Raw genomic sequence first — 12,176 nt, 5'->3', positions numbered from 1 at the left:
CTACACTCAGCTGACAGCATTACAGCTCAAAACAAATTAAGGTTCAGAAAACTGCTTATGAAGGAAAAACAAACCAACAAACAAAAAACACATTTGCCTGAAGTTAGAATCACCTGAAAAGAGGAAGCGCGCGTGCGCGCGCACACACACACACACACATATAAAATTGCTCAGATTATATGAAAGAGTGCCCTTCCCCACATTTCGAAGTAAGGCACATAATATCACATGCAATCATGGTTTGTTGTTGTTGTTGTTGTTTATGTATTTCCCTTTTATGTTTTTGATCATCAAAGTATGACACTTCTTAAATATAATTGGTCTTAATTCACAAGTGTTTACTGATTTGCGGCCCTTGGGATGGATGGGTTACATTCATTCATTCATTCATTCATTACATTTATACTCTATCTTTGTACCTAGGAAATTCAAGGCAGTATACATAGCTCCCTCTCCTTTCCAATGTTATTCATCACAACAGTCCTGCAAAGTAGGCAAGGCTGAGAGCTAAGGTTGCCTAGTGAGTTTCACGGAAATTTGAACCTGAGTCTTCTCAGTCCTAGCCTGACACCTTAACCATTACACTACACTGTCTCTACAAAACAATAGGAAAACAATGATTTGAAATACCAGTTTCACATTGTATTATATTTCATGCCATTTTAACTTTATTTTCTGCCTGTCCTTTACACCTCATCTGATTTCTTCATTCCTGAATGGTTCAACAAGAGACAGAAACCATTCAACTATTGATAAAAGTGCCCTTTAAAAATTGGGTGGGTTTTTCTGCTTTTGTGTGTGAACAGTCTCTTCTAGCAATATGTAGTGACTAAGGACTATTTTCCTATCAATGATTTTTTTACTGCATCTTGTCATCTCTGCCTTCCATTTTTCCTTATACACCAGAGTGCCTTATTTAGTTCTTCAGCTCTATCACACCCAGAGTTTATATACTTGTGAATACAAACATGAAACAACATGAGAGGGGTAAGTTGTGATTTTGTTTTGGTATCTTTTTCCTTGTTTGTACTGGTTGTTATACACTGAATAATTTAAAAAGAAGAAAAATAAAATAAAAAATATAAACATGAGGCATGGTAAGTGTAAAGAACTGTATACTTGCTCTGCATTGGAAAGGAAAGGTCAATGTTACGTGGATATTTTGTCTACTTTGTATTTGTAACTCTCGTTAAGTTATGTTAAGTATAATGTGAATGCCTAAATGTGTATTGGTGAAAAGGTTTAACATGGGTTTTTTCCACAGAGCTATATTAAAGCCAAGGAGAGCACTCTGAGCTCTTGCTGAGTTGATAATTAACTGATTGTTGTTCTCTGGTAGCTAACCTTTGAGTGTTGTAACCTTAGCTCATGTGGTGAAAGTATTGGGTTGCAAATCTCTATTTTAAAGGGAGTTGCCTTCATGCCTTTTGTCTCAGGGCTCTGTGAAATAAGGACATGTAAAAGACCCTCCCTGACTGAGAGAGAGAAAACAGCTCCAGGCTAAAAATAGATGCTGTAGGAAGAGATAGACCTCTGCTTCTAGGTCTGTGGGAATTATGTCACATTTTGTAAGATGCTGAGCCTCTGCTAGACAGCGCAAGACATTGTAGAGATATTTTGGACGTATCATTTGATGTTTCTGTTTTGTTCTGAAGAGTTCTGCTAGTCAAATTTGAACAATATTTTTATTAGACTTCCTTCCTTCCTTCCTCCCTCAAACTTGGTGGATCAGGGGAATGCTGTGGAAATAGTGTATGTAAGGGGTTTATAGGGGTTTATAAGCAGAGGTTGGATGGCCAACTGTCATGCATGCTTTAGCTGAGATTCCTGCATTGCAGGGGTTTGGATTAGATGACTCTTGGGGTTCCTTCCAACTCTATAATTCCTTCCTTCCTTCCTTCCTTCCTTCCTTCCTTCCTTCCTTCCTTCCTTCTTCTTTCAATATTCTCTCTCGTTTCCTTTCTCTTTCCTTTTGTTCTTTATCCATTCTCTACGTCTCTATCCTTTTCTATTCTCTTTTTTCATTTCTTTTGTGTTTTTATTTAGGTTAATGTTTTAATTCTGATAAAAAAGAGATATTAGTAACAATAATTTGAGACAAGCTGCTTTATAAAATTCACCTGAAAAATCCTTGCAAATGTGCCTACAGATGAATAAAGTACAGTTCCTCAACAAGCATACCTGCATGATGCATGTGCTTGCAAGTACACACACACACACAATTCCCACATTCACACTTGTGTCAATCTTCTCACTTAGCCTCCTTGCAGGACATCCATTGCCCATAGGGACCACAAAGAATTATGACTGGGACCATAAAACGTAGGTGCTATGCCAGTCTTTGCCAAGCTGGTGCTCACCAGGAGTTTGGGAGTTGTAGTCCAAAAACCCTGGAGAGCACAGGCTTGGCGAAAGATGAGCTGTGTTGAAAACTGAAGAGTGGCCTATTAACCAGATATCAGATTTTCCATGGGTTTCTCTAATGCATTTCTCTATGCAAATAAAAGGCTTCCTAAACCAAAGTGTTAGCATTCACTTTTGTGAAATGATCTTTTACAGCAGGGCTTTGATGTTTACCTTTGAATATTAATGCAAAACCACACAGATTTTATTATAGGGCTGAGGGAGATGTTTATGGAAAAGCTTATACAGTGTTTTCATAGCACTCGAGTAGGAAGAAGCAAATTGAATACAGAACGGAGGGGAGAGAAAAAAACCTCCCTTGATTGGTTCATTGTCAGTTTTTCTGTTGATGCTCAGTCTATTGCCAGCTGGAGCCTGGATTATCGCAACATGAGGCACAACAGGGTGATGCAATTAGCGTGAGGGAAGCTGTTACTTTCAACAGACGATCTTTCAGTGCGTGAGTCTGTTAATTCAAATGGCAGCGAGTGAGCTGGATCCAGTCTCGACAGTGGCACTGTCTGCCATGTGTTTACTGTGGTTCATCTATAGGCAATATGGTTTGGCAACTGCATGTGAAATGAGAAAATGTTCACATGGAATTGCAGTTGGCAGACTGGATATGTTCATTCTAAGTCTACAGGGGGCAATCTCAGACCCTCCAAGTGTCCCTAATTTTCAGGGACACTCCCAGATTTACAGAAGCCGTCCCAGTTTCTGATTTGATCCCAGAATGTCTCTCCTTTTCTTAAAGGTAAAGGTAAAGGTACCCCTGCCCGAACGGGCCAGTCTTGACAGACTCTGGGGTTTGTGCGCCCATCTCACATCTAGAGGCCGGGGGCCAGCGCTGTCCGAAGACACTTCCGGGTCACGTGGCCAGCGTGACAACGCTGCTCTGGCGAGCCAAAGCCGCACACGGAACGCCGTTTACCTTCCCGCTGGTAAGCGGTACCTATTTATCTACTTGCCCCCGGGGGTGCTTTCGAACTGCTAGGTTTTCATTGGAGAAATGTTGGAGGGTAGGGAGTTATGTGACCCCCAAGCCAAGGAGATAAGTAACCTTTAGAAGACATCTGAAGGCAGCCTTGTTTAGGGAAGTTTTTTAATGTTTAATGTTTTACCATGTTTTATATATTTCGGAAGCCGCCTAGAGTGGCTGGGGTAACTTAATCAGATGGCTGGGGTATTATTATTATTGAATAGGACGTCCCTATTTTTATGGGGGAAATGTTGGAGGGTGTGTCATTGGGTGTATACCGGGGCCAAGAGATCTCAGGTGCAGTTAATTTCAGAACATTCAGTGGATCAGATAATTTTGGATCAGATTAGGGAAATCTGCCCATTGCCAGTTGGTTGGTTATTGCCAAAAACTGCTTTTGTGTGGTAGGCTTTATTGGGATCATATGGATTGTTTCCCATTTATATAGTGTGGAACATCTCCCAGTAGCACAGAACTTCCCCCAGAGTTGCTTATAGGGAGGTCCATGGGATAAGGGTTATGTGATAAGCAATGCCTGCCTGTTACATCAATGCCTGCTGCTAGAACTTGTAAATGAGGCCTAGTTCCTTGTGTATTGCAATTGGAAATCACAGTCCACTGTATAATAAATCTTCCAAGGTACCATTTATTACATGGCAATGTGTGTTTACTGCAGTGTGGATGACTTGCAGTTTAATAATAAGCAGCCCATTCAAAAGCAGGTACTTTTGAGCCAACAAAAATGTATTTGGCCAGTGTGTTGTTTTTTAAAAGAAATTACATCTGGTCAGTTGGTATACAAGATCCTAGGTGGCTAGTTTGTAAAGCCCTATTTGGTGATAACAGTTCTGCTGGCAAAAGCACTTTTTTTAAAGCTTCGGTTCAGAAAGCCAAAAACATTTCAAAAATCTAATTAGTTTTACTTGGGGAAACCCTCAGAACCTGCTGCACTTAAAATCTCTTAGCAAATGCTCTACACACACACACACACAATAATAATAAACAATAAAAACTCTGCAAATTCCTCTTAAAAGAAACCCCCACGGTAAGTATATGAAAAGATTACTTAAAAGGTATTAACTGATATGAGGACAATAGATTATGCTAACATTCTTTGATGCACATAATCAACAGCATTAAGTTGACTGATAGGATTTTCCAAATGTCCCACAAGCAGGCACTGTGATAGCTAAAAGCTGTTCTGTGTTAATAGCTCTCAAAATCGCAATAAGCATGTGGAATCCTCATTGGGTACAGGAAAACATGGCAACAAGCCTCCTTGCCAATGCAGGTCACTAATACCCATTGAATTTGCCTTCCCCACTAGACCTTGCTTATTCACTTCAATGGAGAGGAATCTCCCTGTGGAAAGAGATGAGGATATGTGGAGCTGAAGAGAATAGGAAGCCCAGGCTGAACTTTGCACCAGAAGTCCTTGGCCTCACGTAGCCGAATGAATGGGAGGGACCCCAAATTGCAGAAGGGCTGGCTTACCACATTTTAAAGTAAGTTACCACATTACCATCGAAAGATGCCCCTTTCCACAAGACCACTAAGTACAAAGTCTAAAATTATCTAAATGTACCACAAGGATGTGTTCTCAGCAATAGAGAAGAACAGCTAAGACTAGTCCTATGATGGAATATCATGCTTGTAGCAAGTGCAATCCCCAGAGTAAGGAGGTTACTTTGAATTCCACAAATATCTACAACTTAACAATAGCACTGGGATTCCAATAAGGAGACACTTGATCTGATTTATTTATTTTTTAGGTGCATGGCCCTCACTAATTTCCAACAAGGTTGTATCTGGCTTCAACTTCAGACCCTCATCATGTCAGACCACGCTCTGTTTGCTGAAGCCTCCCAGGTATTCACTATTCAGAAACAAAAAGCAGGTTCCAAACAGTCTTCATCTACTCATGGCTAACTTTCCAAATTGATTTAAATGGGACATAACTGCAGTCCAAAGTGTTAGCAATGTTTTGGACTATATGCAAATTTATACAGCTGAACGGTGCAACCCAATGCAGGAGCTAATCACACTGGTTTTGATGGTGTTTCCTCTCAGGTAAGTGCACACAAGATTGCAGCCTCAATAGACAAATTAATTTCTTGATTAAATGCACATTTCCCTGCAATCCTAAGGACACTTATCAGAGAGCAAGTCCCGCTGACCTCAGTGGGACTTACGTCTCAGCAGACATGCACAGATAAACCGTACTGTTAGCATCTATGACAACCTTCATTTTTATGTGCTTTAATTTGTCCCAAGTGGTAAGTTACAAACAGAAATAATTAAGAAAATTAAAGGGTTGGTGGCAAAATAGAGTTTAGTATATTCACAAATGGAAGAGGGTGTGAATCGAATAAAGGGTGGTGGTGGGGAATACATAAATACTTCACTCAGAAGTAGTGAAGACCCAACTTTCATCCATTTGAGTATCGGTTCTCATACAAAAACACTTTCCCGCCTCGCAGGAAGGGTATACGCCTTCCCTGCAATTCCAACCAGGGAAGGTGCTGGCTAGAGAAAGAGAGATGGAAATGAAATCTAAATTGTTCCTTGCCTACCCTTTCACCTGGTGGGCCAGGGGGTCCATCACTGCCAGCCGTGCCCTGGAAAAGAGCAAATCGTTCAGAGATGAAATGCACGCTTTCATTAAGAGGAAGAGCTAGAAGTGAAATTGCTTCCTTGATTCAGTCAAGTTACCTTGGGGCCAGGTTTCCCAGTTGGGCCTCTTGCGCCTCTTGATCCACGTGGTCCCTATTGAGTCACAAAAGATATGCAATGCGTTATTTTTTATTATCGTGTGCTACAGCGGCAAAGGATATAAAGGCAACCTTCTGAAAATGGCCAGGATAGCAATTAATATGGAAATGCATGAGATAACATTAAAGGGGAGGTGTAGGAAAAATGCACAGTACGTACAGTTGGTCCTCGCTGTCCCCTTGGGCCAGGTTTTCCGTGCAAGCCCTGCCAAAGAAAGTTCACACAAATTAATCTTATCGTTCGATGGAGGGGTGTTTTCGTTTTTTGGTCGAGAAGGTGGCTTTGCTACTTCAAAAGGGCACAGCAGAACTCGACTACAGGATCAAAAGTTACACAGGACATCTGATGACTTGCCTTGCATTTTAAGTTTTCATAAATAGCTTCTTCAAATATTTATCTCCCTTCTTAAAGGGCAGAATTACAAGTCATAAGGGAAACACGCCGCAACCCAGGTTTGTCTTACCATGCTCACATGGGAGCAGGGAGCATTCGCAGGAGAGATTGGGTATATTGCAGCGAGTGCTTAACCCTTCCCCTTCTCCCCTGCAACCCACCCCCTGCCTCTGCCACCTGAGCACTCTTGGGGCAACAGGAGGGGCAGCAGGGTGAGGTGAAGGAGTTTAACTCTTTCTTTCCTTGCCATAGGCCCAGAAAACCACATCGTGGAAGCTGCTGTATGCATTTCCTAGCTGTAAATCTATTCACTGCAGTAATCAGTTGGAGGGGGGGGGAGTATAGTAAGGAAGCTTGTGAGAATGCTGTAAATACAATTGTCTCTCATCAGTTTCAGATTTAAACTGGTGAATCTGCACGCCTGTTTTTCTGCTTCATAAAATGTAGTGGTCGGCAGAGTAATGATATACATTACTTCAGTTTTACTTAATGGCACACTAAGCTGCCATCAAGCACAATTTCCAAGCCATCCTTTCCCCTTTGATAACTTCATCACATTTCAACCACAAGTGATCAGCCACGTCCAGTTGAGCTTTATAGATAGTGATGCAGTGACCTTCTACAGCTTGCAGACTCTGCATTATAAATTCCACCCACCAGCTTCAAATAAACAAAGCAGCTATGTCTTGACTTTCTACATCCATTTAAATATGTATTCTTCAGCATCCTTGCTGTTGATTTGCCGCTTCAACCACAAATGGTTTTGGGGTGGTTTGGTTCTGTATATGAAAAGAGTCCTGGGGAATTAGAATGCATAGAAGATGCCAGAGAAATCCCCCTGAGGATAGATTGCAGTCTAGCTGGATAATTCACAGAATATAGGAAGAACTCTCTCTTGTTTTCTCCCTTCCTCCCCCACTGTATACTTTCTTACCAGCCCCAGATGCTTAAGGGAAAAGGTGATGGCATCCCATATGATCTGAAGTTCAAGTGTCTCTGGTGAAATTGTTAAAGCTTTATTTCTTTCCTCCTTTACTTATACTTTTCCATCAGACAAAGGGCTGCTTCCCAGATTTCTATTCATCATTAGATGACTGCAGCATCTTGTGGGGACTTGATTGAGTGGAGGCAATCGTCACAGGTATAATGACACCTTCATTTTGCTTCCCTGTCACTTCAGACATAACGCTTTTTCAACTGAGTCAGGGCCAAACCGGATGTGGAAATAAATGCATCTTTGCATTAACTGCATTTTTTCTTTCTTTTTTAAAAATAAAATAAAATAGGATGAGCTGGTGTCAGGGATTGGCTGGATGAGGAAGAATGGTGGAGGCCAAGAGCTCCCCGGGGAAAACACAGAAGATGATGACTTAGATTCTGGATCCTGGTGGTGGGATACCAGCCACACCTCAGAGGAGGGGACAAGCTGGAAGCTACTAAAAGGAGGAAGCTTGAAGGATCCCAAAGAGGCAGAAGCAGGCAAGTGGCCCAGCACAGGGCAGGGTGAGGTGGTTTCCAGTTTGGATGCAGGCTCCGACAGAGACAACAGAGGAGAACCAGACTCTACATCTCTCCCGCATCTCCGTCATGACAGTTTCTCTGCCGACGGTTCTCTGGCACCACTTGCTCCTAGAATGCGAAGGATTGATACATATTGCCAAGCAATGAGCCAGACAGGCAAAGAGAGAGGCTTTCTGGGGCTCCCCGTAGCAGAGGATTACAGGGGAGGAGCCCTGGCTCAGAAAACTAGAGAGCAAAGGAGGGGATGCAAGCCAGTTTGAGGAACTTCTTCATTAGGGGGTGTGGCCTTTGCCTCCTAGATGGGTCACAAGGAAAGGGTTAAAAATGAGTGTGATGTGATTGGCCAGTGATAGGAGGAGTTAGAGTGAGAGTAGGTGTTGTGTGAAAGTTAGTTGGGAGTTGAAGAAGGAAGAGGGAGGTTAAGTCTGTGGGTTGGTCACGTTGTGAGGTGAGGGAGTGAGAGGAATTGTTAGGTGGAGTCAGATAGATAGTTGGAATGATCAGTTTGAAATTCTTAGGAACGCATAGAACAGTTACGGAACTACGATTAAGGAACTGCTAAGAAAAATTAACTGAAACCATAAGCTTGTTCATGCCTATAAATAAACTTGATTATCTGTTAATGTTAACAACTGTCTGGACTCCGCGATTACCCATGAGGAGAAACGTGTTGGTGGCAGCAAAGAAAGCAACCACAGTGGTGGCACAGAGTCAATAGACCGTCAAACGTCCGGGGGCCCTGTGTGATCACCACAGGGGGCTTTCCCTTTCATTGAATCATAGAACTGTAGAGTTGGAGGGGATCCTGAGGATCATGTAATCCAACCCCCTGCAATGCAGACCTCACCTGGAGTACTGTGTCCAGTTCTGGGCACCACAGTTCAAGAAGGACACTGACAAACTGGAACGTGTCCAGAGGAGGCCAACCAAAATGGTCAAAGGCCTGGAAATGATGCCTTATGAGGAACGGCTAAGGGAGCTGGGCATGTTTAGTCTGGAGAAGAGGAGGTTAAGGGGTGATATGATAGCCATGTTCAAATATATAAAAGGATGTCACATAGAGGAGGGAGAAAGGTTGTTTTCTGCTGCTCCAGAGAAGTGGACACGGAGCAATGGATCCAAACTACAAGAAAGAAGATTCCACCTAAACATTAGGAAGAACTTCCTGACAGTAAGAGCTGTTCGACAGTGGAATTTGCTGCCAGGGAGTGTGGTGGAGTCTCCTTCTTTGGAGGTCTTTAAGCAGAGGCTTGACAACCATATGTCAGGAGTGCTCTGATGGTGTTTCCTGCTTGGCAGGGGGTTGGACTCGATGGCCCTTGTGGTCTCTTCCAACTCTATGATTCTATGATTCTATAATGCTGGAATATGCAGTTGTCTGCAACCTTGGCATTATCAGCACCATGCTCTAACCAGTGTTTTTTCCTTTCCTTAACAACGAAACTAACTGCAAGTTAGTCTCAAGTCTCTCTCTCTCTCTGGGATTTCCCCAAAAGCAAATAGCAGTTTCATAGGAGGGGCTTTCAACAAGGGAAGAAAGTGCTAAACTGATGCTACAGGTCTGATGTGATCCTCATGTGATCCGCAGCCTCCAGGTGATATTACTTTCATTTTTCTTTTAAAAAATCTCTTCATTAAATATAAAGACATATTTAACAACATGCATTTTGACCCTCAGATTACATCTTATTTATCCGCTTTGGGGCAAGTATAGGAAAAATATATATCCATTGACGTATGTACTGTGTGAACAGGGCCAGCAGCTTGTAGCTACATCTCACTGTTTCACTGAACACTTGTGAATAACAGAATTAATGGGGAGCCACTGCTGCTATGGAGCTGCACATTGTTCTGATAATGGGAAGCTGGTGAATAGATTTCCTTGTGGGGAAATTACTATTTAATCTTGTTGAGCAACAGTCTTCTTATTCCTTATTTCTTTTGGTTGCTATCAAGAATGTACAATGTTCTTATTGCATTAGCAGTTAAATCCCCAATCCTGCCTGTCCTTTGAATTCACTTAGCAATGAGTTCCGCATATTAATAAAACACGTTAAGAAGAATATTATATCATACCCTTGCGCCTTTCTCTCCGTTGGAACCCGGAAATCCAGGGAACCCAGTTGAGCCCTGTAAGGGGGGAGGACACAAAGTTATATGGTTTACTCAAAGCCTACTTAGATATTTCATAAACTTCTAAGTTGCTTTTTTATGGGGGGGAGCACCTGCCCCCTCAAGTGCTTTATATATTAAAAGTCCGTATCCTTCAAAAAAAGTTTAAAGCCAACATAAAGCATGCAATAACAATAATTGGGTGTATGGCCCATGATCACAAAACCATTTCTACAACACAGGTCATAACTAACTCCTAAAGTCCATGGTGAAAAGCTGAGTCTTTCAGGCCCACGCCGAGGGATCAGCCTTGCCTGGTCTCACTCAGAATCATATTCCATAATTGTAGGATCAACAGAGAAAAGGCATGCCCACCAACCAGAAAGAATAGCAACAGATGAATCATTGACACACTATGAATTACAGTAGTTTATAAAATATTTTTTTTCCTAGACATCACACAAAACAACAACAACAACATGAAAGTTACATAGTGTGTTGCAATATAACACATTATACTATTCAGTTGAAGCAACTGATGTGGAAATGGTTATTAATAGATGACGGTCTGGTAGCTTACCAAAATGCTTCATGTCCGGAATGCATTAAAACATCAAGAGTGGTACAGTTAAAAACAACAACTCCCCAAGCAACCTTATGACAAGCAGAGGGTGGGATTCATTGCTGTGCTTTTCCAATCTTTCCATCTGCCCAAGCGCTAAAGCTTGCCAGATGGAATGACCACTCTCCTCTCTTCTCCCATGTGCTCAGAGCCAACTTCTCTAGGTGAAAGGAATAAGAAGGGGAGAGGGTCTGTTGCACTGGTGGAAGTCCTTGAGCAGGGCTTCTAGTGACAGGGTTCATTAGGTCAATCCTGCCCCAAGTCACTGGGTGATATCTAGCTGAGGACACCCTCCAGAAGAATGGACTTCTGCTAGCACCACACAACTTCTCTTTCCATCCTCTGTGCATCATCAAAATCTGCTCCGGAGAGTTGATACACCGTCTGGAGCAGGTTTGGCGAGGGGGCAGAGGAGTGGAAGTTCTATTCCCTGAGTTGAGTTCCAGTCACACAACATTATAGATCACACATTATCAAGCGGAAACAAGACCTACAGAATTCTCGATAAGGTCAAAAGCATGTCCATTGCAATCAGGTTGTCACCAGTCTTTAAAGCTGATGTGTTTAATCAGAGAAAAACCACTGTCAATATTTACTAAAGGTTGGAAACTCCTTATAGACTGTTTGCATGAAAAATAAAATGAACCTATGATATCTGGGTTTGAGGATCAAAGGAAATATTCATGTACCGAAAGTGGAGTTGTTGGGTGTTAACTTGGAGTGGATGTTTTGAATAATTTTCTATATATAGCTGACCAATGATGAATCTGATGTTCTCTTTTTTTTTTCCTCTTTCTTCTTTTTTGTTTTGTTTTGTGTTTTTATTTAGATTAGTTTTCTTTATTTTTGATAAAAAAATATATTCCATATATTATATTAACCCCTCCTATAATTTCTTTCAAACTTTAATAAAATTTAGTGGAGGTGGAGAAAACAAACTTGTTGTCATCAGTCTGAACAATGTGGACAAAATATCAAATAGAGAGCAGGTGCTCCACAGAAAGGTGCTTTTAGAACAAATAGCACCATTTTAACCATAAAAGAAAACGAGTTTCCAGTGATTAAGAGTTGTATCCAGTGATGGTTCTAATCATAGCAGGCCTGATGAAATTATGAATATGACTAACTTGCATACAATGATTTCAATGGGTCTACCCTGAGTAGAAAACTCAGTTGGCTGCTACTACCCTAAGTTCATAAATTCCATTATGTCAGTTCACGCATGCATGTCTGTATGTTCAAGTGAACACACCTATAAAATAGACACTCAATTTTTTTCTTGGTTTTGGATTAGTTTTAGATGTACAAACCAGACCTGATTTTCCGGTAATTTAAAAACAGTGTCCATAACACTGATGAAGGCAGAAGAAAGTC

At 41.6% G+C, this 12,176-nt stretch overlaps 1 protein-coding gene across 4 annotated transcripts in view; it reads right to left on the bottom strand.

Moving 5' to 3' along the window:
• COL11A1 (collagen type XI alpha 1 chain) overlaps positions 1-12,176 on the bottom strand; it is a 260,917-nt gene that overhangs the window by 95,934 nt on the left and 152,807 nt on the right. For all 4 annotated transcript variants that reach the window (XM_082227699.1, XM_082227697.1, XM_082227696.1 and 1 more), the window contains 4 exons: positions 10,145-10,198; positions 6,314-6,358; positions 6,095-6,148; positions 5,956-6,000 (listed from right to left, as the gene is read on the bottom strand). In XM_082227699.1, coding sequence (XP_082083825.1) covers positions 5,956-6,000; positions 6,095-6,148; positions 6,314-6,358; positions 10,145-10,198 — 198 coding nt within the window. The remainder of the gene's footprint in view (positions 1-5,955; positions 6,001-6,094; positions 6,149-6,313; positions 6,359-10,144; positions 10,199-12,176) is intronic.

Source organism: Podarcis vaucheri (assembly GCF_965113315.1).
Source record: "Podarcis vaucheri genome assembly, chromosome: 6".
Classification (NCBI taxonomy): Eukaryota; Metazoa; Chordata; class Lepidosauria; order Squamata; family Lacertidae; genus Podarcis; species Podarcis vaucheri.
This window is presented reverse-complemented; position numbering and strand designations above follow the sequence as displayed.